At 48.5% G+C, this 22,320-nt stretch overlaps 12 protein-coding genes across 12 annotated transcripts; 8 read left to right on the top strand and 4 right to left on the bottom strand.

Moving 5' to 3' along the window:
* Window positions 1–603: 603 nt before the first annotated feature.
* On the top strand, window positions 604–1,262 carry N7462_002623 (uncharacterized protein; the record flags this gene model as incomplete). The annotated part of the gene is made up of 3 exons (XM_057074349.1): window positions 604–748; window positions 817–1,097; window positions 1,155–1,262. 3 exons carry the CDS (start codon window positions 604–606, stop codon window positions 1,260–1,262), a joined length of 534 nt encoding a protein of 177 aa, XP_056937990.1.
* A 124-nt stretch (window positions 1,263–1,386) lies between these two features.
* N7462_002622 (VOC family protein) lies at window positions 1,387–1,975 on the bottom strand (the record flags this gene model as incomplete). The annotated part of the gene is made up of 4 exons (XM_057074348.1): window positions 1,387–1,405; window positions 1,470–1,561; window positions 1,617–1,779; window positions 1,833–1,975. 4 exons carry the CDS (start codon window positions 1,973–1,975, stop codon window positions 1,387–1,389), a joined length of 417 nt encoding a protein of 138 aa, XP_056937989.1.
* Window positions 1,976–2,653: 678 nt separating this feature from the next.
* Window positions 2,654–3,343, top strand: N7462_002621 (uncharacterized protein; the record flags this gene model as incomplete). Its single annotated transcript, XM_057074347.1, has 1 exon — window positions 2,654–3,343. The coding sequence occupies one exon, from the start codon at window positions 2,654–2,656 to the stop codon at window positions 3,341–3,343; it is 690 nt and encodes a 229-aa protein (XP_056937988.1).
* Window positions 3,344–4,052: 709 nt separating this feature from the next.
* Window positions 4,053–4,688, top strand: N7462_002620 (nucleotide triphosphate diphosphatase NUDT15; the record flags this gene model as incomplete). Its single annotated transcript, XM_057074346.1, has 3 exons — window positions 4,053–4,140; window positions 4,255–4,460; window positions 4,527–4,688. The coding sequence occupies 3 exons, from the start codon at window positions 4,053–4,055 to the stop codon at window positions 4,686–4,688; spliced, it is 456 nt and encodes a 151-aa protein (XP_056937987.1).
* A 593-nt stretch (window positions 4,689–5,281) lies between these two features.
* N7462_002619 (uncharacterized protein) lies at window positions 5,282–5,776 on the top strand (the record flags this gene model as incomplete). Its single annotated transcript, XM_057074345.1, has 1 exon — window positions 5,282–5,776. One exon carries the CDS (start codon window positions 5,282–5,284, stop codon window positions 5,774–5,776), a length of 495 nt encoding a protein of 164 aa, XP_056937986.1.
* A 2,335-nt stretch (window positions 5,777–8,111) lies between these two features.
* Window positions 8,112–8,474, top strand: N7462_002618 (uncharacterized protein; the record flags this gene model as incomplete). The annotated part of the gene is made up of 1 exon (XM_057074344.1): window positions 8,112–8,474. The coding sequence occupies one exon, from the start codon at window positions 8,112–8,114 to the stop codon at window positions 8,472–8,474; it is 363 nt and encodes a 120-aa protein (XP_056937985.1).
* A 543-nt stretch (window positions 8,475–9,017) lies between these two features.
* N7462_002617 (inositol-pentakisphosphate 2-kinase) lies at window positions 9,018–9,972 on the bottom strand (the record flags this gene model as incomplete). The annotated part of the gene is made up of 2 exons (XM_057074343.1): window positions 9,018–9,206; window positions 9,262–9,972. The coding sequence occupies 2 exons, from the start codon at window positions 9,970–9,972 to the stop codon at window positions 9,018–9,020; spliced, it is 900 nt and encodes a 299-aa protein (XP_056937984.1).
* Window positions 9,973–11,475: 1,503 nt separating this feature from the next.
* Window positions 11,476–12,112, top strand: N7462_002616 (thiamine-binding protein; the record flags this gene model as incomplete). Its single annotated transcript, XM_057074342.1, has 3 exons — window positions 11,476–11,535; window positions 11,621–11,916; window positions 12,040–12,112. 3 exons carry the CDS (start codon window positions 11,476–11,478, stop codon window positions 12,110–12,112), a joined length of 429 nt encoding a protein of 142 aa, XP_056937983.1.
* Window positions 12,113–12,709: 597 nt separating this feature from the next.
* On the bottom strand, window positions 12,710–14,014 carry N7462_002615 (uncharacterized protein; the record flags this gene model as incomplete). Its single annotated transcript, XM_057074341.1, has 3 exons — window positions 12,710–13,479; window positions 13,544–13,719; window positions 13,818–14,014. The coding sequence occupies 3 exons, from the start codon at window positions 14,012–14,014 to the stop codon at window positions 12,710–12,712; spliced, it is 1,143 nt and encodes a 380-aa protein (XP_056937982.1).
* A 900-nt stretch (window positions 14,015–14,914) lies between these two features.
* N7462_002614 (uncharacterized protein) lies at window positions 14,915–17,380 on the bottom strand (the record flags this gene model as incomplete). The annotated part of the gene is made up of 1 exon (XM_057074340.1): window positions 14,915–17,380. One exon carries the CDS (start codon window positions 17,378–17,380, stop codon window positions 14,915–14,917), a length of 2,466 nt encoding a protein of 821 aa, XP_056937981.1.
* A 309-nt stretch (window positions 17,381–17,689) lies between these two features.
* N7462_002613 (cytochrome c oxidase subunit 7) lies at window positions 17,690–18,337 on the top strand (the record flags this gene model as incomplete). Its single annotated transcript, XM_057074339.1, has 5 exons — window positions 17,690–17,718; window positions 17,903–17,981; window positions 18,058–18,118; window positions 18,180–18,211; window positions 18,308–18,337. 5 exons carry the CDS (start codon window positions 17,690–17,692, stop codon window positions 18,335–18,337), a joined length of 231 nt encoding a protein of 76 aa, XP_056937980.1.
* A 720-nt stretch (window positions 18,338–19,057) lies between these two features.
* On the top strand, window positions 19,058–21,355 carry N7462_002612 (uncharacterized protein; the record flags this gene model as incomplete). Its single annotated transcript, XM_057074338.1, has 6 exons — window positions 19,058–19,128; window positions 19,179–19,335; window positions 19,391–19,446; window positions 19,510–19,901; window positions 19,952–20,850; window positions 20,906–21,355. The coding sequence occupies 6 exons, from the start codon at window positions 19,058–19,060 to the stop codon at window positions 21,353–21,355; spliced, it is 2,025 nt and encodes a 674-aa protein (XP_056937979.1).
* Window positions 21,356–22,320: the final 965 nt, after the last annotated feature.

Genomic DNA, 22,320 nt, shown 5'->3' with positions numbered 1-22,320 from the left:
GCTTCCTAAAATTGTCGGCTGATTCCGGTCGAAACCAGGCCGGAGTTGCTCAGAACGCAACAATCTCTTTAATGATAAATATTTCATTAGGACACCGGAGATAAAGTCCATTTTAGGTGGGACAAGAGCGATTTGTGTCTCTAACCGATGAGGATGCCACGAACCTTTCTTGTAAATGTCCCGCTGTCCCACCGATAATGTGCATCGTATGCTTAATGAGAGTATCATGAGTATTTCTCACATTCAAGATTCATAAGACCTTGCACAGGTCTAATTCCTTTTGTTGTGTAGTCTTGAGGACTGCCAAAGGCGAGAAGAAGTCGAGTAGAATCGTGATGTCCGGAGGGGAAAGTGACCAGGGTGAGCTAGCCCGGTGGGGATTCGAGTATTGTGGCTTAAATGGTGCTTGGCATTTTTCCCGAGAGGATTTCTGAGAAAGTGACACCACTAAGGTAGGCATCAAATCTCCGATCAGTTAGGATGCAAGATCATTATAAAACGCAGTGGTGCACCACTTTTAGTCTCATGTGGCACATCCCTCTCCCGAAAATAATTTACTTCAATTTGAGACCATTTGCTGTTACTGTCACAAAATCGGTCAGAATGCACTACTTCAAGATTTCATTTGCAGCAACCCTTACTGCCATTGTTTCTTCTGCTTTGACAGCTCAGTTACCGAATTCCGTTCTCGACAAGCGGGAGGACATTACTCCAGGCTCGCCGCTATACAACTGTCATGAAGCATGTGGTAAGCTATAGTCTTGAAAATGCAGCCTTATTTTCACGAGACGTGTCATTGATATATACTGCTAATAGGAGAGGTTATTCTCATATCCCAGTCTGACGACTACTGCGATAATTCCACCTTCACCTCTGACCTCGAATCATGCCTGGAATGTGCACTCACATATAATATTTGGAAATATTATGGCTCAGAAGTGAAATCCGCTGCCAAGGAATGTAATGATGATGCTACTCCCAGTGCTTCCTCGGCCAGCTCGGCAATAGCAGCTACGGCCACCGCCATTGGAAAGAACTCATCAACTACAGCAGTTGTAACTACAGGTACTTCAGCAAATGTAATTGCTTCTGCAACGGTATGTTGATCTGGTACTCGAAGAGAATGAACCGTGGTGCTGAACAAATCCTTTCAGGGCACTGCATCATCATCTGGGGTAACAACTGGCGCGGCTTCTTCCATTCAGCAGAATACAATTCTTCCTATTATTATGGGTGGTCTGACCTGGGCTCTGCTGGCATAATCTGAACTCAACTACTGAATATTTTTCATGCAACGTATACAGTCCTGAGCTTTTTGTTGGTTGAATTTGAAATGAAATAGCTTCGAAGCATTTATCTAAGACCGAGGATAATCGTTAATGCTGCCTATGCATAGTTCGAAATCCTGTCATGGCACTAAATTAGAGATGATTGATATTGAATAGGAGCTCGGGGCATTAATAGCATACTCGATCAAGTTTCCATCAGGGTCCCTCACATAAACGCTCCGAATCTTTCCAATGGCTCCTGTTCTTTCGACAACCTTACCACCTTCCAGAACCTACAGAACATCAGCATAAGAAAGAAGTTATCACACATCGCTGTATATCTTATACCTCGATTTTCGCTTCTCGGAATGCCTGCAAGACTTTCTCCACAATTTCATCCGTCAAGAAGCACAGATCGGCACTTCCTGGCATGACATTTTGCGCTTTGGGCTCAAACTCCTTCTTCGATTGGTGAAGGTTGATTTTCTGGCTTCCAAAAAGGAGAGCATTTCTGGATATATTAGCTTAATAGATACACAGTCAATTTATAAATACTGGTATTACCTTTGCACAGCGGGGTTGGCGGGCGAGGTGAAAACCTCGTGCCGCATGCCTAAATGACTTGTATAGAACGCCACGGTCTCCGGAATCGACCGGACCGTAAGTACGAGATGATCCAAGGACTGGACAGTAAATATGGCGGCCATGATGATCCGTACAAATTGACTATGACAGAAAGTCTTATGACAATAAACAGACCTAAGCTAGTTAGATGATGCCGCCGAGAAAAAGATGTGTTACTAATCCGCCCCTCCAATCTTACTTGGGTCGGCTTGAAGGCGCAGCTCGAGTAGCCGACTTCGGCTACATGATGAACGATTACATGAAGTCGAGGAAGGTAGAGACCACACCTCAATGAAAGAGGGAGAATATCGTCTTTTCATATCCTATCCAGCGCAATGATTTTACTTCTGTACCAGCTGCCTAGCAATCGCCAACTCAAACTACCCACTGACAATTATGATAGGCCTTCTATTGCAAGGCTTCTTCTCCTCCCCCCCCCCCCAACTAAGGTTCAGGGCTGAGCACCTCAGCCCGCTTCTGGGCTGCCTGCAATGAACTGTGGCGGGATCCTTCGGAGTACGAGCACCGCCCAAACACCGCCTTTTAAGGTCCATGGAAATTGTGATTACTGGTCGCTGGCCGGGCGCAAATCAAATCGCCCCCATCAACCAACAGATGAGGTCACTGGGCACAGTCATACCATGTTTTAATCAACGGAGAATTCGATATTCAACAATTTCTCTCACAACGATCATCGCTCTTGTGGTGCTTTTGGGCGATATTCCAACCAACCACTCACGATAATCGCAACAAACACCATTATGTCATACACTTCATACTCTGATGCGCGTATGTCGCATCAATCATCGTCCAAATACCGCACTTCTCTGAGACCGCCTGATCGCGAGGTTGCTCTCCGAAGGGAAAGCATCGTCACCTCCAAAACCGAATTAGTACTGAAGCCGCAGGGCAATCCTGAGTCAGCCATCGCATACAAAGTAGTAGATGAGGACGGAATACCCGTATACACTGTCACCGGTCGCAAGTACGACAATCGTGCATGCCGAGAATTTCGTGATGCATCGGGTCTTCCTCTTTTTGACCTGCACAGAAAGGCCGCGTTTAGTATACCCTATAGGTGGTATATTACCATGCCAGGAGCCGACGAGAGAATCGCCGAAGCGGAACCGCGATTGGCCGGGAGCACCAAGAGTCTCAAGTTTTCATTTCAAAATATGGCCGCCATTGATCTCAAAACAGACACGGACAGGGAGCTGACATTGCAAGTCGTTCGACAAGGCGAAGCTCTGGTACTTCTCGATGTCATCGATGGTGACAGGAGGGTTGCAGAGATAAACGAAAGCATACGCCACAACGAAAGGCTATTTCTGACGCGAGGCTCGAAACGAGGACTTCGGCAAGCCATGGATTTAGTTATTGTGTCTGGGATAGATTCATCATTGGTAAGTATCTGGAACAATTACAATTACTTTTCAGCAGCCATTAATTAATTCTTGGCCAAGGTCGTTGCGATCTCAGTGATAATGTGTGAATGGATTTTTGGATCTGAATAACAAACTATGAAAAGAAAGAACTACCTCGGTATCTCACTGCTTTTGCAACACTTACATTTCTTATTTTTGTATTGTCTCATTATGCTTACTCTATGACTTCCGGCACCAAGAAATTTCAGGGCCAGAGATAGTCTACGACCTGAACCGGTATTATTACTCTGGAAAGCCCGCGGGAAAAATGTGAGCGAGGCCTTTTTTTGACCATACTTGAACCTATTCTGCTGGAGTTATATATTGAAATATATGTAATAGTGACTATTGACTGAGATAGCCTCTTCTCTCAATAACATCATCTCTTGCCGATGATTTACCGATCGTCCAAGACCGATAACCAACCAACAAACTAGCTTAGTCAAGTTCACCTATAACTAATAACTACCTAATGGTACCACAAGTGAGGCGTCAGAGATGAGTCATTAGGTTCAGTATTGCGCCCGATATGCACAGCCACCGCGATATCTCAAGCAAGATGGTTGCTGCTTTCTTTGTTTAAATCAGTCTCTTTGCGGTTCTTTTCTCCTTCCTTTACCGATAAATCGCGCTGCCCCGCTCCCGGTTTTTAGCCCCACGGAATCCCCTTGCAGATCAAAGTTCAAACGCTCTCTCCGACCACAGACCCAAGCAGAGACACCGTCTCAATTCAATCATGGAACCCAGAATCGGCGTCGGCGTCTTTGTCTTGAATGCGGAGGGCAACTTTGTGTTAGGAAAGAGAAAGGGGAGCCATGGATCTGGTAAATCAACCCTTCCAGGTTGAAATCCTGTGTCTTTCAGACACCGCTCCACCGACACCCTGTAGACGTGCGATACATGAAAGACGAAGAAAGCTGATAAAGGGTTTGATGCAGGTACATGGGCTCTGCCTGGTGGGCATCTCGAGTTCGGCGAGTCATTCGAAACCTGTGCAGAGCGTGAAATTCTGGAGGAGACTGGACTGCACATTCGCAATGTGAAGTTCCTGACAGCTACGAACACTATATTTGAAACCGAAGGGAAACATTACGTCACTGTATTCATGAGCGCGATTGTCAAAGACGAGTTAGCTCAGCCGCAGGTGGGTATTATCAATTATTGCTTTCCCTGTTCTTGCTTGACATGTCCTGGTTAACACCCGATCAAGGTTCTTGAGCCAGAAAAGTGTATGGCTTGGAAATGGACATCCTGGGAAGAGCTTCGTATTGAGGGAGAGGCCCAGCTAAGGTCTGATTCTAACCCCACGGAAGAGCCCCTGTTTTTGCCTCTGCTGAGCCTGATTGAGCAACGGCCTGGTTTCCTTGTCTGATGGATGAAATAAATCTCCCTTCCAAGTGAATGATAATTAGAAAGAATGGGTTCTTCCTAACTCGATGTTAAATGAACCCAACGAAAATCCCAATTTGTCAAATTCATTAGCTCAAAAACGTATTCAACTAAGACATTATATCTCTTACCTTGGGAACCGCAGCTGGCATTGAGATTATACCACACCACTTTGCTTTGCTTCAATAGAATCTATGGTAGAACAAGTTAGGTTTCGTCGATCTGGTCTTTGATTTGAAGCTCATCAAAGATATCGACTATCTGTGTAACTTTTCAGGATGATCCCATCAATAGGTAAATGTATACTGCATTACAAAAGATCATGCAGGCCACGTCAATTGTTGGCGATCAAGACATTTTCTGTCACCCAAGAAGTAGCAATTATGATGGCTTTATAAAAGATCCATATTCCTGATTTATCCCAGAAATCATTCACTCTCTCAACAAATACTTACTGTTACATTCCTTTATTTTCTAATCTCCTGTCGCTCATTCAAAACATATTCAATTGGATCAGGCTGAACGGATCCTTTTACGATGCAGCTCAATTATATTTTAATGCTGTCTGGTTTAGCCATGCTGAATGGCAAAGTTCTTGCTCAGGAAGCACCTCATTTGAACCTGGGAGGTTTCTCTCTCAGGAGAAGAGAGCCTGCACCCACAGAAGTTTCAGCTCCACAAAAAGTTGAACGAGGATCCGACCTTCTGGGTGGAATGTTAGGTGAACTGGTTCCACAGCTGGCAGGGTCTTCTTTGAGCCCATCCCCGTCACCAACTCCTGCACCTTCTGGAACTCAGGCACCCGCCTCGCCTCAGGATTCTGGAGCTAATGCCAAAAGAGGTCCTAACATACTAGCTGAACTTGAAGGGCTAGTTCCAATATTGGCCCAGTCCTCTACTCCAGCATCAGTGCCTGCAACTCCAACTCCTACACCAAGTTCATCCGGAGCTCCCGAGGCATCTGCCTCCACCGACCCGTTTGCAAACCCAAATTTCCCATTCAGGCCTTCAATGGAAAAGCGATTGAGGCCTACTCCGAGACAGGAGTCTCCCGAGGAAGGTGATTCCTAGGGAGCCTGAAGAATCAACCCTCATTCACCCTTCTGGCTCTTTTTTGCCTCAAAAGAATGAGATATCGAACTGGTTAAATAATTATCTAATCAAGAATAAAGTGGGCGCAAGCAATCATGCCGATTTCGCATTGATAGCAAGGGAAGGAATTTCGTGGAGTTATTTATCTGTTTACATGAATGTCGTATTTGAATTGGACTTCCGGATTTCCAGGTGCATAATTGATCAGTGGTAGTGGGGTTTATTACCTTTTAATTCGCGTTGGAAATACATATAAAAACAAAAATCGGTGGAATACATTATCACCGTCGATCTTATGGGAGTGGCCTGTAGGCAATTAGTTGTAGGATCTAGTGCAAGATGGTAGTCTAGAGAAGATAAAGAAAAGTAAAACTTTGGCATCTCCTGATTGCTATTAGAAACCGTCCATAAAAATTGATAGGATACTCTGTTTTGAGGAGGGAAGGGTTTGAAGTTGTGGTAACTAATCTTCTTCGAGTCATGTTCATGAATATTATTGTGTGATTTTCCCCCAGCTACCAAGAAACCCACTTTCTTTCCAGTTGCTTTCTAAACAGCTCCTCACGCACCCCAGCTTCTTTTGCAAAATGCTGCTTGCTAAGGAATGTCTTTTCTATTTGAGTTTATCCCTCTGACCTGATAAGTTTGGCATAAGCTAACCCTTGGTGAATGTCAATTTCGTAGATATAGCGACTTGAGATTTATTCACGTCGTATGCGATTTAAGCCCCCTAGGAGCTTGTATATGAACAGTAGAAGTTCCTTACAAGAACAGATCGCGAACCTATGTAACTTTTGCGTATTTGAATTAAAAAGGTTGATTCAAACCGGATTATCTGACGTACTCGCTCTCTCTGAGGCAACTGCCCTACAATAATCAAGCTTTGTTTTTTTTTCTGCTTTCGCTTTTAAAGCTGAGTATAATTGCTTTCATTTCCACCGAGGCTTCCTTTCTAAAATATTTGGAGTTTTTCAACGCGATCCAATATGATCGGAGAACTAGAAAATGATGCTTTTCATCCCTTGTTTGTTTGTCGACGGTAACGGAACTGTCAGAGGTGTGGAATGCGCACACACATCATACCGGATTCGACAGACTGGCTAGGAATATTGAACTAAACTCTCAATCCCCACTGTTTTCGGTCAAATAGTTCCTTTCATATAGTTGAATGTTCGTTTGTATTTCCAAGCGCTTCTTCCGGGGGTGTGGACAGTCGAAGTACACTGTTTTATTGGTCCTTTTTCATTCAAGATTTTTTATACTCTCAGCCACCGACAATTAGATTGCAATCGTGTTGAAACACGAAATATCAAGGTTCGGGCTGTCTTACTGAATGCGGATTCCATCAGCCTCAGAGTTCATTATTAAAACCGTCTTTTCAGTGGCGAATATCATGCTAATCAAGCCTATTTTATTGTTTGCTTCTCAGATCACTTCCCGACCTACTTCCGCCTGACATGCATCTTTCACCTATACTTATTGCTGCTACGTTGGCCCTCTTAAGCAGCAGGGCCACGGCTCAAATTCACCTCATCGATGATCTCATCCATAGTGGGAAGCCTGTGATTGATTTGAAAGACCTCTTGACCCTTCGCGATCACATCCCGACTCCAACCGATTCCGTACAGGCTGCCCCCACGCTTCCTATGGTACCTGACCTCCCAGAAATTACACCAGTCGTGGGCTTGAACTAGACTCTACTATGCAGAAGATCGATAATATGGATTTTTCTCGCCCCTGCAGAATAATTATGAGCTGCTTGGAGCACCGAACATTGGGTTCTGGATTTCCGACCTTTCTACTTGAATGATGCAAACCAAGGATACCCATTGTATGACTTTCTATTATGAAAGTCTATTCCACTATAAATTTGTTTTTCATGTTGCCCAAACAGTTCGTCTTGTTCATTTAGCTTCTAGTGCTGGTGGTCTATCATTCTACACTGTGCACTTGTGTTGTTTCAGACTCGCTGTGTGATTAATAAAGATCGTCAGATCAACGACGCTATTAAAGTGATTTGTCCAACACACCCTACAGCACTTAATTTTCAAGATCGATAAATGATATCACTTCGCTGTGGACCTTGCATCACTTCCCGCAGTCAATATAGCCTACTACGCAAGGGGCTTCAGGGTGAGCAATTAGAGATGTCCCGTATAAAGATACTTATTTTCTGGCTGAGAATCTTAAAAGCAAAGCTTGTTTTTCATACCCACTGATTGAATCCACTCGGCTCAGCTTGTCACACAATCATCGTGTCTCCGCATTATCCAGAGTTACACACACTATCCTGTTATTCTTGACCTCCGTCACAATGCATGTCACAAACATTCTCACAGCAGCCTGTCTGGCTCTCCTGACCGGGTCGGTCGCAGCACAGGCCGTGCCTCACTTGAACGTTGGAAAACTCTCTCTTCGCGACTTAGGCCCCCGTCAAACGCCGGCTGGGTCTCAATCAGCCATGCCGGCCTCTCAATCGGTGACGTCCACATCCATGCCGATCACAAAGCCAACCGCGGCAATGGCGCTGGACTCCTCTTCATCGGGTTTCCGCACTTCCACGACACGTAGAGCATCTATGCCTTCCTCTAGCGCACCTGTATCATCATCGGGTGTGCCTAATGCTTCCTCGGGAGGCAACTCGAATATCCTCAAGAGCCTGCTGAGTCCGTCCTAATAGAGAAGCAAATTGTCTCCAGAGATACGAGGGGATTAACCGGCCTTTGTGCGCCCCGGTGTTCTTGGTTATGTCCATATTGCAGCAAGGTATATTGTTCAGAGGATGAGGGTATTATATAACCCATGCCGAGGATTATAGTCCTCTTTTTGTTTCTTTCCCCTCCTTGTGTTTTCGGGATTTGGTCATACCTCTTGTACTCTTATTCCACTATGAAATTTCGGACACAGTCTATTTATTGGATAATGATGAGATGTGATGTCAAATTATATTTTATGACAAAGAGAATAATTAGAAATATCATATACCCCCACCCACCCGTAGGCCGTGAAAATTATACCCGAAAGCACATGAACAAGAAATATGTTTCAAAATCCACCGAAATGGTCTAAGAAGAGAAGAAGCCACCCTATATGACGTGAAAAGAAAATCGTTAACATCTGGACAAGGGATGAAGAAGTCGAATAGCTCCCATTCACGTCAAATGAAGATATCAAATGACAAGTTGCCATGCAGGAAAATAAAAAAAAAAAGAAGAGGGAGTTATGACTGGGCGAAATGCTGCAGAGTGCATTCACTGGGATCTTGACTGTCGTTGGATCCGTGGTACCAGCCGCCGTCAATCAATTGGATTTCGAGGCCTCTCCAATACTTGGCTTTGCCCCCGGCGCCAGTTTTCAGATCCAGGTCACCGAGGCGGATCTCGACAGGCAACTTTTCGTCTTGGGGAATCTTTGATCGCTGTTAATCATACAGGACACTGCAGAGAACGGAAACCTGATCATACCTTGATAAACATGGTGCAATCCCGAAGAGTCATGTCGAGGGATTTCTCACGAGACTGTGCTGGGGGCCCCAGCAAGCCGACCTCACGCCTGGACTTTTGCAGAGATTCGAGCTTCTGGAGGGTAGGATTTCGGAACAAGATACGCGCCAGGCGAGGTCGGTCGGTGCACCCTTTGATGAAGGTTGTTGCACGGAGCACCTTTTCATAACTTTCGGACACGAGATCCAAGGGGCAGAAAGATCTCTGCTCCTTGTGTCCTAGACTCCACGCGTCATGATTTTTCATCTCTCGCAGGGCGCAGGTGCGGCATCGGCGTGAAGTCGAAGGTGCCGACGGGGACTGCGTCAACCACTTCGGTTTCAACTCAGCGAGTGTTGCCCCCGGCTCATTAAAGGTGGTCATGTCCGTGATGAGAAGTCCGAAGGGCTCGGCCGGACACAAATACCCCCCATGCCGTTTTTTGGGTCGCGTCCCATCCACCTCGGCCGCAAGGAGCTGTTCATTGCAGCGTTGAATAAGGCCCTCGGGCAGCCGAGTCAGGCTTTGATCAATGAGCTCCTCGGGCCTGAAGAGCGGTCGCACGATGGTGTTGAAATTCTGGACGATCTCCGTGTATGAAACATCGGCCGCGGTCTCCTTCCGCAGACGAAGCAATTTTCCAGTGAATTGAGGAGGCACGGTGCCAGGGTCAGAGGCCACCAAGGGCCCCATGGAGTGTCCATTGACCATCAGGGGGAGGTGACGGACGACACAAATCGATAGATCACATTAGCTCCGCCTTCGGCCAGGTATACGAGCTGAACTCCGCGAGGGAGCTCGAGGAGGCTGGGTTTGGTCATTCGTCACGAATGATGATGATCGAAAAGGCAATGAGAAGGCTGTCAAGATCATGACTTGATGGCAGGGCACAATCTGGTTGAGAATTGTCGCCAAAGAAGTAGTCAATGCCGAACAGGGGTGTCGGAGATGATGACTATCGGTGGATTTCCTAAAGAGCGGTCGAGAGTGGGCTGTACTCGATTGGCTCTGGTTGGTCACGCGAGACAAGCTACTGGGACCATCGGCAATGCAGATGTCCGGGGACTGGGACTAGGACAGATCCAGAATGGTCCCTGCCAGCCTCATCAGTAGCGCGGACGATTATGGGCCCGAGGAAAGGCGGGAGATGTGGCCGAGAGCGCGAGGCGTTGCGGGTTGAAAATGGGGAAGAGCGGTGCCGAACTAAACGCAATCAGCCCGGGGCGGTGATTGAGAGTCTGGTCGCCCGCGGCCGGAGCGATATCCAGCGATAAGTGAACCCCCCACGAGGTGAAAGGCTGAGAGACCGACCACAGGGGCCCTGGATGGCATGCAGGGTCTAGCGGTCTCGCAGTCGATTTAACTGGGGCTGTGGGGTTGAGATGGGCAGTTTGTCACAGCGTCAGTGGCGCTGCCCTGAGGAGCCGCGACCGGTGTCTTCTTCGGTCGGCTTCTGATCTCAGGTACGACGCGGACCCGAAATCACGCCCTGTGGTATCTTCCAAAACAGATGGAGAGAATGGCGAATACCCGCACGGTCGGTGGTTGATGCAAGAGCGTGAAACATGTCCCGGTCCTCCAGGATTGGGTGGTTCCATGGTCCATTGTCAGTGTTGGGTGTTTCAGCCCTGCGACGCCACCGTGGAGCTCTATAATGAAATATAGAAGCGTGAAGGAGATATCAGTAGACCTGATAGCGATGAAGCAGAGTCGCGACCATACGAGGTAGAATTAGGGGGAACTAAAAGACAGCAACAGGCACAAAATAATCCAGATCCGACGACGCACTAGGCCCCTCCCCATTCGGTCTCCGCAGGCCACTTCATACCATAAACATTCCCTCCTAAAAAGGGGAATGGACGGGAATAGTATTTTGAGTGTCGGATACGCTCTAATGCCTGCATTTGACGCCTTGTATCTGCTCTTTATATCTTGAATGTTAGGATTTCTTTTCCACCGGACGAGCTTCAAGCTTCAAGCTTCAAGCTCGAGTCGACACGAGCCATTAGGTAATCGGCCCCGACGACGTCTCCGAGTTGTGCGGATGTTTTGGTCGATCGGATCTATACAGAGGCCACCCCCTCAAAGTCCAGCGAGACTCCAATAGCATTGTCATATCGACTCCCTCTGAACATCGTGGAATCTTGAGTCTTTCACAGCACTTGATCGTTGCCACCAACCTTCTCGCTCATCACCATGGACACCAACACCCTCCCCACCCCTGCCCACTGCACCGCTGACTTCTGTCTGATCCCGGTAAAGACCAACTCTCTCTACCTTCAAGATATCTCAATTCGGTACTGTTGACGCTCAAGTCCACTTCTAACCACCGCATTCGCAGATCGGAACTGGGTCGGCCTCGGTCTCGGCCCAAATCGCCGACGTCCAGCGGCTGATTGAGCAGTCCGGCGTCAAGTATGTCATGCATTCTGCGGGTACCACGCTTGGTAGGTTCCTGAACTCCCCCAGAATCAAATCTAGAAGCCGAATGATCCTCCCGGCTGACTCGTTATTCCCCTCCTCCCGTCACACAGAAGGCCCCTGGGACCGAGTCCATCAGGTAATCGGCCAGGCCCATACCCTCCTCCACCAGCAGGGGATTGTGCGCATCCAAACTGATATCCGGGTTGGATCAAGGTAAGGGCATTCCCCATCTCACTATTTATGGGGCGATGAGCAGCCTGCCCTCTGGCTGGACGGCCCTGGGCACGCATGCCCCGCCTCGACACCAGGCCACTGACGAGTGTTCAATTTCTGCAGGACAGATAAGGAGCAGTCCTTTGAGGATAAAGTGAACAAGGTGCGGCAGCTACTGAGCCAGGATTCGAAGTAGAGGATAGCTAGAATACTTCTTACCGACATTCAAGATCACGATCTATACAATCATCGTTCAACAGCCAAAGAATGACGTGTCGTATGATTTTATCTCCGACTGGAGTACAGGGACAAACAAGGATACCATATCAAGTTGCTAGTCCAAGAAATCGATTCGGAAAGCTGCCCATTTATAACCGCAAACTTAAAACAAAAACAACAGGTCATTTCAGTCATGTCCCGCCCAAACCCATTCGTAATTAACGCCGTCCTTTTTTTCCTGTACGGGTGCAATGCAAACGTGTCTAACCACCCGCTTCGGTTTCCAAGAAAAGGAGAGGGGGAAAAAAGGTAAAAAAGTGCAAAAATCAAAAGTAAACCGTCCCATACCCAAGCTATGTACCAGGGCCCATCATCAGGCGTGATCTGAGCCTTCCTTTCTGGACTTAGATCCAGAACGCGTAGAGGGAGTCGGCAAAGAAATATCCGAGAATTTAACAGAACGCTGCACGACACGAATATTGAGTCGAAAATAGAGAGATGAACTTGACAAGTGTTAGGAGGGAGAAGGGCCAAGGAGTTCCCAAAGCTGATTCCCTCCATGCTTGCAACGTATTTAGAAGGAAATGCCTCCTCCCAAAATGCTGTTCCAGTTGCCGCCAACCCAGATCCAGTCGCCCATGCTGGTACTGGCGCCAGACTTGGACGAGCTGGCCAGTTCGACCAGGCCCTTGAACACATTGTTGATGGTCGACCCGGAGCTGCTGGAGGTTGCAGACGTAGAGACCGACGTACGGCCTGACGCATTGGTCACGTTGTTGAGACTGTCGACGGTGTCGATCGCGGGGCCGCGGTTGAAGAAGTCGACCAGAATGAAAGTCGGCTGGCGACCGCTGTATGCGCTCTTGCACTTGGTTGCAGTGCTTCCGAGATTGCCGGTGCCGCCGGACGCGGCGTTGGTCGTGGCGACGTAGCTGGCATTCGGGTAGAGGATGTCGAGGGACTCGAGGTCGGTCGAGTAAAGGAAGTGGTTCATCATGGGGAGGCGGTTGGAGGACATGGCGGTGGAGATCGAACCGGACAGTGAGGACGGGCGCTGCGGCTCACAGGTGAAGTTGGAGGGCGAGGTGACCTCGTAGTTGTTCTCCCAGACGTAGGTGAACTCGTCCATCAGGTATGGGTAGTCCGAGCTGGTGTCGAGCGACGCCACGAAGACGACGAGACGCTTCCCATCGTCGATCATCGTTTGTAGAGTCGGCCATGAGGATGGGGCGGAGCTTTGCGAGGAAGGCTCATATGCGTAGTCGGTGATGTTGGCGGTCTCAAACTCAGTGTTCAATTCAGAGGCTGTGGCACTGTCTGAGTTGACGAGGATGATGGTGACGACTATGATGAGAAGACGAGTCAGGGTGATCCTCTGGATTCGTATCAGTGGGCGGGTGTAGTGTACCTTCATTGGGGTGGTTGTCCAGCCATGTCTTGATCTTGGCCAACCAGTCACTTAGAAGGCCGGCATCCATCAATGAGCAATAAGTGTGGCAGAGACGCCATTCCGAATTGTCCTTGTGTACTTGAGCAGTCACTAGCCGTACGCCCGCACTCAGCTGGGTCGGGGTGTCATAGTATCTGTACGCGGACAATCGACGGTTAGCAGTTTGTTGACGAGGATGTTCCTCCACCAGAATGGACGATGGAGGGTAGGGAACTGGGAATATTCTACATACTGGTCCCCAGCCAAGTTACCACCGGTGTCCGAGGAACGCACAAATGGGCTGTCGTGGGCGCCCAGATGGGTGATTTCACCGTAGGACTTGCTGCAGAGATCTGGGGAATTGTTGCAGGCGGTGGAGTTGGAGCGGGCGCTGAGCGGGTTCGCCAGCACCACCGGCAGAAGCAACAGCAGAGAACGAAGAAGTCGCATTCTGTTACGGACAGACAGGCAGGCCGGAGGGTTCACGGAAGATGAAATTCGTCCAGAGGGACAGGTGACAGAACAACTAGAATAATAAACCCCGGGGGAGGTCAATTGGAATGCATTGTTTAGAGTGACGATCCATTGCGGGTCGGAGGCCGCGTTGCCGTCTCAACTATTCTTAGATCGTGGATCTTCATCCGCCAGCCAGCGGCGAAGTCGGGGCCTGATTGGACAAGAGCCGCACGGTGGCCGCTAGGCAGGAAAGGTTATGCGTCAAGTTGATTATGACCTGGTCGCTGGCTGAACTGGCCAGGCCGCGAGTTGAGAAAAGAGCGATGGACCGCTGACTTGGCCAAGGGCACAGCCTCCTTGGCCAATACGAGGCCCCGTCAGTGCCAAGTCGAGCGGTCGCACACTTCCCAGGTTACCGCGAAGGCAGTCGTCTGGCGATCGTCTCAAGTGCCAATCAGCGGTGGCGAGGATCGTTCCAAGACGGGTGGCCGAGTTACAATCCCTGCAAAGTCGGAGTGGCGGATTCTGACTGGTAGATTCCGCGTCCGCAGTACATCATCCTGCGTAGACACCAAGTCCTGCTTTGTATATCGTCAAGAATTATATCGGGCATTATGAGATGGGTACTTGGGGTAGACATGGATATCCTACACTGTGGTTACAAGATCAACCACGAACTTCAAGTTGTTGTACAAAGTAATAATGTCTCCTCTCCTGCTACCTCTGTAGTTCGCCCTGATTATGCATTTGCGGGGAGTAAGAACAGTAAGATGGGTAGACAGCTGGATCGGACGAAAGCACATCTGTGACCTAGATGTAATAGTCTAGCATGTATAGGGATAAAGAGAGCCATTGAAACCATTGCTAATTATGTACAGCAGCTTTCTAGATACATTATCGACTTCGTCGCCGCGGCAGAATGACCCTGGCAGAACGCCGATAGGACCCTGCGGTTCGTCGGGGATTCACCAGTCTTTCCAGGTGCGATGGCTCGATGCCATGGAACCAAGTTGGATCCCCCCATGCTCGAAGAATCTCCCCCGCCACCCGGTGTAGCGAATACGGGTTCTGTCGTCGGAGCATACGGTTCATGCGCTCCTGCGAATGATTGTAGCGGCCAAAGACCATGGCCATCCGGGTTCGAGTCGCCTGAAGAATGTAATATTTGTGGAGGTGAAGGCCAGCTTGCTCCAGCTCCCGCAAGAGGGTGATCCCACGCACCCAAGGGATGAACTTTTCACCGGTAGTGGGGTGTACATAGATGGCGTTAGACTCGGTTTCACTGGTCACCGGGAAGATGAAGCCCCATGAGGCGATGGCACGTTGCATGGGAATGGTGAAGATGAGCTTGAGTATTCGGCCGTCTTGTGGACTTCCTGCTAGTTTGGAGGACTGTGCGGGTTCCCAGGGCTTTTTACTCGGAGATGAACCATACTGCTGGACCAGCCAAAGGCAGCATTCTCGAAGTTCGTTCCAGTAATTCTCCATGCCCAATCGTTTGAGGAGCTCTACCCATAAGGCAGGCTGGACATAACCTCCCAGGGGAACCACACGCTGTAGTACGTGGAATATGAACATGACCTCGCGATCGGTGCGAAGTGCTTTTCCAGGTGATAGGCGGGGCCGATGCCCAGGTCGACGACGGGTCAGAACTTGGCTTGCCATGAACCGTATACTGTCCTCGCTTAATGCCTTGCCGCGTAACGCCAGCTCATCCACGACCTTAGAGGCCGCACTCAACTCTCCAGCAGCAATGTGCTTGCGAAAATGGATATCCAGAAGGTCTAGCGGGTCTGGGCAAAGCTCATTTAGGATGGCGAGTGACATATTGTATTGGCTCCAGTCACGAGCCATGTAATATGAAACTAAAAATGACTCTTGTGTTCGCGTGTCACCCAGAACATCGGGGTGCTGGTCACTCTGCAGTAGGTCGGCAAGGAGAATGCCACGGTTCTGCTGTGCCAGCTTCTGAACCAGCCGTGAGAAGACCGAGTCGCCAATCGAGATGCCGGCCTGCCGAAGCATCTTCAGCTTAGCGAGAACATCCTGGCTACCATTTGCGCGACTTGCAAGCTCACGTAATGTTCTCGGGCCGATTGCTGATACACCAAGCATCTTCAGACCGCCGAGAACCATGTCGAAGTTGAGAGCTCGAGTAGCGAACAACCTCGCAGCAATGTCATCCTTGAAATGCTTCCCCTCCTTTGTTCTTTTTGAATCACCTGGCTCCTGATCGAGCTCAGTATCAAATCTTTGTTTCACATAAGCCCGAAGGCTTTCGATTTCATCGTCACGTCCGTATTTGTTTGCGAACTGCACCAAGGGCTGAATATCTTGAATGGTCTTCGGATGGTCTCCGCCTCCGACAAGAAAATTGTGCAAGAACAGTGCATCTTCGCCAACGCCATGCTGCAGAATTGTTGCGATGGCAGATCCATATATCTGGTGTCCTTTGGAACCCCGACAGATTTTCAAAAATCCCTTTAATCGAGACTGTGAGGACGGATACGGGGCGTCCTGGTTCAAATCGGTCATGACAGTTGGAACAGATGATGCTGAGATAGTGTGCCGCAGAACCCGAACAACATCATTTGGACCAGCTAGTCCGTGCTTCAACAATGTTAGATGTGACTTGTGGGCGTGCGTGTTCTTTCCCTGGGCGAGAAATCCTCCAACAATGCCCTCGTATAGATGCAGCCAAGAATTTCCGGTAGTATTATGGAGATAAATCGCATATTCCATCACATCCTTCAGCAAAAGTGGACGCTTTAAACCCATATCGACAAAGCTTTGCCATAGGAAATCAGCATGGTCACCAGTCACTGGTAGACGAACATCATTAAGTCGCATTGTAAGCCCCTCCCATATATCCTGAGTGCCTTTATCCCCATAGTGTCGCTGCCGAAACCGTAACAGCTCCTCCCAAAGCCCGAAGTTATGCCCATACTCGGGATTGTCTATCAGGCGTGTGCCTAGGTCTTTCGTATGGCCGACGTCGGATTCAAATTCAAGCCTTTCCGGCTGTAGCTGCAAGGACTTGATAACGTGTGCCGTTTCTGAAAGTGCAGGATCTTTTAAGGATCGCGAGACTCGGCTTTCTTTCGGTGCCTCGATTTCATGGACTGTAAAGCTGAAGGGCCGCCCTTCGTCTGCAGTTTGTGACGGACTTGAATCGACGTGATTTGCAAAGCCACCATGTGTATCATCGATGGTATATTCCTGGTTGGCGCATCGCGATTGGCACCGTAAACGCATGTATCGAGGTCCCAGATGCTCGATTCCAATCGGGGTTGCTGTGAGCGAGTCGAGAACCGAGACGGCGGACGGCCTCTTCAGGAGTCGAAGAAGAGCCGGTCGCATTAGTCTTGCAAGGAAGGATGGAAAACAAATACCTGTCGACCATCCTTCTCTTTCAAGTTGGAAAAAATCAAAGGTTCGCGTCGAATAATCGTGTCAAGCTTCCTGTTCCGCACCAGAGGCCGCAAATGACGCTTTCCCATTTCTGGAAGCCTGAGTCAGCACTACCGTTTACTAAGCACACCTTGTGAGTGGGCGGAAGAAAGAGGGAAGTCACATGACCAATCTACAGCTCTCCCGAACCTCACGACATCGTGCCATCGCCCTTCTCTCTCCTCACCCCAACCTCGCTTCTTGCCCCCAACCGCCAAAATGTTCCGCACTGTGCCTCGCATGGCCGGGTACGTTGATCCTAACTCCCGCATAATTTTCCAAGACACAACCTTTCTGCATTCCAGCATGTCCGAGTTTCAAGGCACGGTTCTTCCGAGGGATCGAAATTGCGTCAACTGCAATTGTTACTTCCACAGACATTGCGGATCTTAATACAACCGATGAACTTGACTAACTCACCATACTGTACAGTTTCGTGTTCCGCGAGAACCGTGTCCCCCACTACCAGCGTCTGTTCCAGAACCACGACGGCAAGCGCCAATGGTGGAAGGTCTGTTCGCACCGAATAAATCACCTTCGCAAACGCCCAATGGCACGACTTTCTGACATCAATTGCTCCTTAACAGACCTCCCGTAGCGGTTACCTCATGTACCCCTACCTGATCTCCGTCTACGGCCTTGGTGCTGGTATGTGACCCCTCTCGAGCTGAAGAAATATTGTCGTATTGGAGCCTAACTCAGAGTACAGCTACCACCTATGCCATGTGCCGCATGGTCTTCGTGAGTTTAAACCGCACTTTCCTTTTCATCTCGGGCATCCTACAGCACCGGCAGAAACAGCCAATTCGTCACGACACCTACTGACTACTTTAATAGGGCCACAAGACCTGGTTCGGCGAGAAATAAATGACGCCATACCTGGATAGGCTAATCGATGAAGAGCAGTGACGGATAGGCTCTATTTGGCGGTGTATTTCTACTCCGGTGGTGGAATAGATGGGTTCGCAGGCACACTGATGATTTGGAGCTGTACATAAAATCGATTCAAGCGCCAATTCAAGAATCGTTGCCTCAAATCTGGAGAATCTTAAATCTGCACCAACTTCACGAACTCTTCATCCTATGATCAACGCTTTTGAGCGCACGCAGCCAGCTTTCTCTTGCTGGCGTATATGCGTAGAATATCGCCATACGGCTAGAGCTGCGTAGATTTGCTGTCATCAAATATGTTCCCTGTCAAAATTTCTTCTTGGATACGCTTTATTATTTTTTCGTGGACACCGGTCTGGACAAACTTTCCATAGCGAAATGGCTTCTGCCATTCCCTTGAAGATGATGCCGGATCCAGGTATGCTGAGTCAGCTATTTGTTCACCGTTGTTTTGCAGCGGCGGAACGGCCAGCAATGAGTAGTTGGGTTCATACTTCACGACTCGGTCTGAGGGCAGTAAGGACACTGGACAATGATGGTATGTTGAAATGCTCGTTATGATCATCTTCGACTTCCAGAATTTCACATCAGCGAGTTCAGCCGCCGTCCTCGGCAACAAATAACAAACGCCTCGACTTCATGTATTCAAAATAGCATTTGAAACCACATCAGTCTACCAATAAAAACCTTTCCCAAATGGATCGACCGGAATCCAATTATCCCGAACGTCCTGCCAAACGAGTCCGGCAGGCCTGTGAGCCATGCAGGTCAGATCACGCTTCACCCCGCACAGATAAGTTATTAACAAGCCTTCCAGACGCAAAAAGGCCAAATGCCCAGGAGAGCAGCCTGTCTGCTCTTTGTGCGCCAGACTACGACAGCAATGCTTCTATGCAGAGGAAAGACGTCGGCCGCTACCTCCAGAGGAGACTTTTAGGTCCAATACCATGGGCGTGCCTTCGTCACAGACACTGGTATTTCCCTTGAACCCAAGATTCATTGAAGTTCTCTAAATTAGCCGCGACTTAGGAAGACCGACTACGAAGCCTTGAGGATAAGCTCAGTGCAGTGCTTCATCATGTAGGGTATGACTACCTCCAGTCTTATCTTTCTCGAAAATCACAACATCGAATCCTAACCCCTTCCAGCCCACGAAGCGATCTCTCTCTAGCAAGCGAGTCCCAGGCGCCAGACATAGTCCCATCAGGGATGAGCTCGTCTACTATCTTGCCTCCATGGGAAGAAATAATTCCTTTAGCAGAGCTCTATTTGTTATACTGCGAATCGCAGCCTCTTCCCCTCTTTCATAGGGGCAGCTTTATCGCCAGCCTTCAAACTCGAGATATCGAGATCATCTATGCCATTCTAGCTCTAAGCCTTCGTTTCTCGCATAGACGCCTCAGCAATGAAGATCTCACAGAAATGGTCAACAGTCATGCCGAAGTAGCCCGTGGTCTCGTTATGAAACGAGTCTCTGAAGGACCAGTCGAAGTTTCAACGCTCCAGTGCCTCTGTCTACTTAGCTTGGTCGACTTTACGAGTGAGTCTTATAATCTTGATCATGAACGAGATTGTCTGACGGCGTGGCAGACGGAAACACACATCGTTCCAGTATTCATAGCAGCCTTGCCATGAATCTCGCACAGTGCGCCAATCTAGGCCTAGAGGCCCGATCCCTAATAAGCAACATTGACCGCGAAGAACGCAGACGCTGCTTTTGGAGTATATGTCTCCTGAAGCGGCTTCATGGCGGTGAATTCTCGATTCTTGACTTTCCCGATGCTGCAGGCCCTGCTTACCCCCAGAGTGCAACTCGCCCAGCTCAAGATCTCTCGCCAGGACCATCACCCCACGAAGTGCGAAGAAGCGATATCCAGGATCAGGGCATAATTGCATATGTGATAATGCTTAGCGAGGCCTATGCAAGGACTGCACGGTATGTGCGTCTTCGTGGCCGACCAAGCAACGTCCCACCCTGGTCTCCCCACTCTGAGTATTCAAAGATCATTGCGCTGCAGATGGACCTTGAGACCCGGATGCCACTCACACACCGATTCAAACCAGCAAATCTTGGTGACAGGTCCTTAGAAGAGCTAGAAGCGCACCGGGAATACTGGGGTCCTTGGTTCCTGAATCAGTTTATGTACCACACTATGCTTTGTCTCCTAAACCACCCGCTTTTGCTGTCTCTTAGTCTCCGCACCTTTCGAAGCACCATTCCGGAGATCTTTCTCCAGCATACTTCAGACCTAATCTCCTCACACACTACGTGGATTATACATTTCATCAACTTCTTCGAGGAGAAATCTTTCTTGGTATCTGATCCACTACTGGGATACAGTGCCGCTGTTGTGGCTACGATCGAGTTACAGTTAAGCTTTACGGACAATCCCACTATAAGGGAGCAAAAGCGCGACAGATTCACCAAATGTGTCAAGTTTGTCCAACAAATAGGAGAGAGGTGGCCGCATATGGCACGTCTGGCAAGTGTTCCTCTCCAGCATCTTTGGAGACCCCTACTTCTAACTACCACTTCAAATACAGGCACAGAGGTTGCAGCATTTAGAGGACGCAGTCTCAGCCACCTACCAATCAGACTCTAGAGCGCAAAACCAAAGTCTCCTTATTGACCTATCCCGATTCTGGGAGATATTGGAGTATTCATCTAATAGCGATGCTGATTCCGCTCGGCGACTATTTGGAGATTCCCTGTACACAGGGCCACCACCTATCGCGGCAGAAGTTTCACAGACATCGCCTCTGCCAGAGCCAACCCGTCTAGGGGAAGAGCAGTCTTCAATTTTCCCGCCTCACGATTTGAATGCTAATGCTGTTCTATCTGGGGCACAAGGATATCCGCCTAACTCATTGGTTTCTCCGCAGCAATTGACTCTTACGAATGACGAGTTTTCAATACTGGCCACCAACTTCTTTTCTCAAGGACAAGAGTTTCTTCGTGGTGGGGACACATGGAACAACATAGGAAACTTTTAAACCAGAGTAACTGAATTAATGCAAACAAGTCTTTTTTTCGGTTACGCATTCATGATATCCAGAATAAAGGAGGCCTGCCAATTTTTTATATGGAATAGCTGATTGTCTGCTTTTGGCACTCTGGCTAGCTCACGTAGGGGAAGAGCATCCGAGAAGCGCATTTGCAATCATAAGAGGATGATTCTACGCTGAGGTCTGACTATCTTGCTTCTTGCTACTTTCGGCTTCTGGTCATTGTCAATATCCATGGATGGACCTATGGGCAATTTCATATGACTCACGGATGCGACCACTCACTATATTTACATCGCAGATAATAATATAGCGAGTAATTAATAGAACCACCGAGTGTGGCTTAGTGCCAACAGACATAGGAGAGGCGCGGAATTGTGATCTAATTTTATCAAATACCCGCCCGCCCCCTAAGTTGGTCGTATACAAATTCTTGATACACACCAGATCACCTTTTTTTCAATGGCGCGCGCGTAATCCCGAATGTTTTTCAACCGCCAGTTTCTCTCTATTGATCCATTTTAATCCCTCACGAAATTCTGGTTGGCCCATAAAGCTCCCTCATATGTTATTCGACTGTTATAATTACGAGGATATTCCGCAAAATCGAAGCTAGGGAGCTATAGATAGGTCACAGCTTTCAGGAAGAGATTTTGCCATCAGTGTAAGGATTTCTAGACCATATCATACCAAGAAGATTGTATGTCAGTCGTTTGCACCGCGAGGACTAGAGCAAAAGACAAAAAACTGTGATATTTGAGAAAATATAGCTCCCCGTTCCTCTCTTGAAGCCTTAACCTGATTTGGATCTTTATGGGTCAGATGAGATATCAAATGCGCGAATTCGATAATAATAACAATATTGGTTGGTTTTACATTCAAAGGTCCTATATGGTCCACAAAAAGAACTGAACATATAAATCCAAGTTCGGGGGGCCTTTTCTATTGTCCTA

The sequence above is a fragment of the Penicillium macrosclerotiorum genome (assembly GCF_028827735.1).
Source record: "Penicillium macrosclerotiorum strain IBT 26536 chromosome Unknown utg000002l_segment0_segment0, whole genome shotgun sequence".
Classification (NCBI taxonomy): domain Eukaryota; kingdom Fungi; phylum Ascomycota; class Eurotiomycetes; order Eurotiales; family Aspergillaceae; genus Penicillium; species Penicillium macrosclerotiorum.
This window is presented reverse-complemented; position numbering and strand designations above follow the sequence as displayed.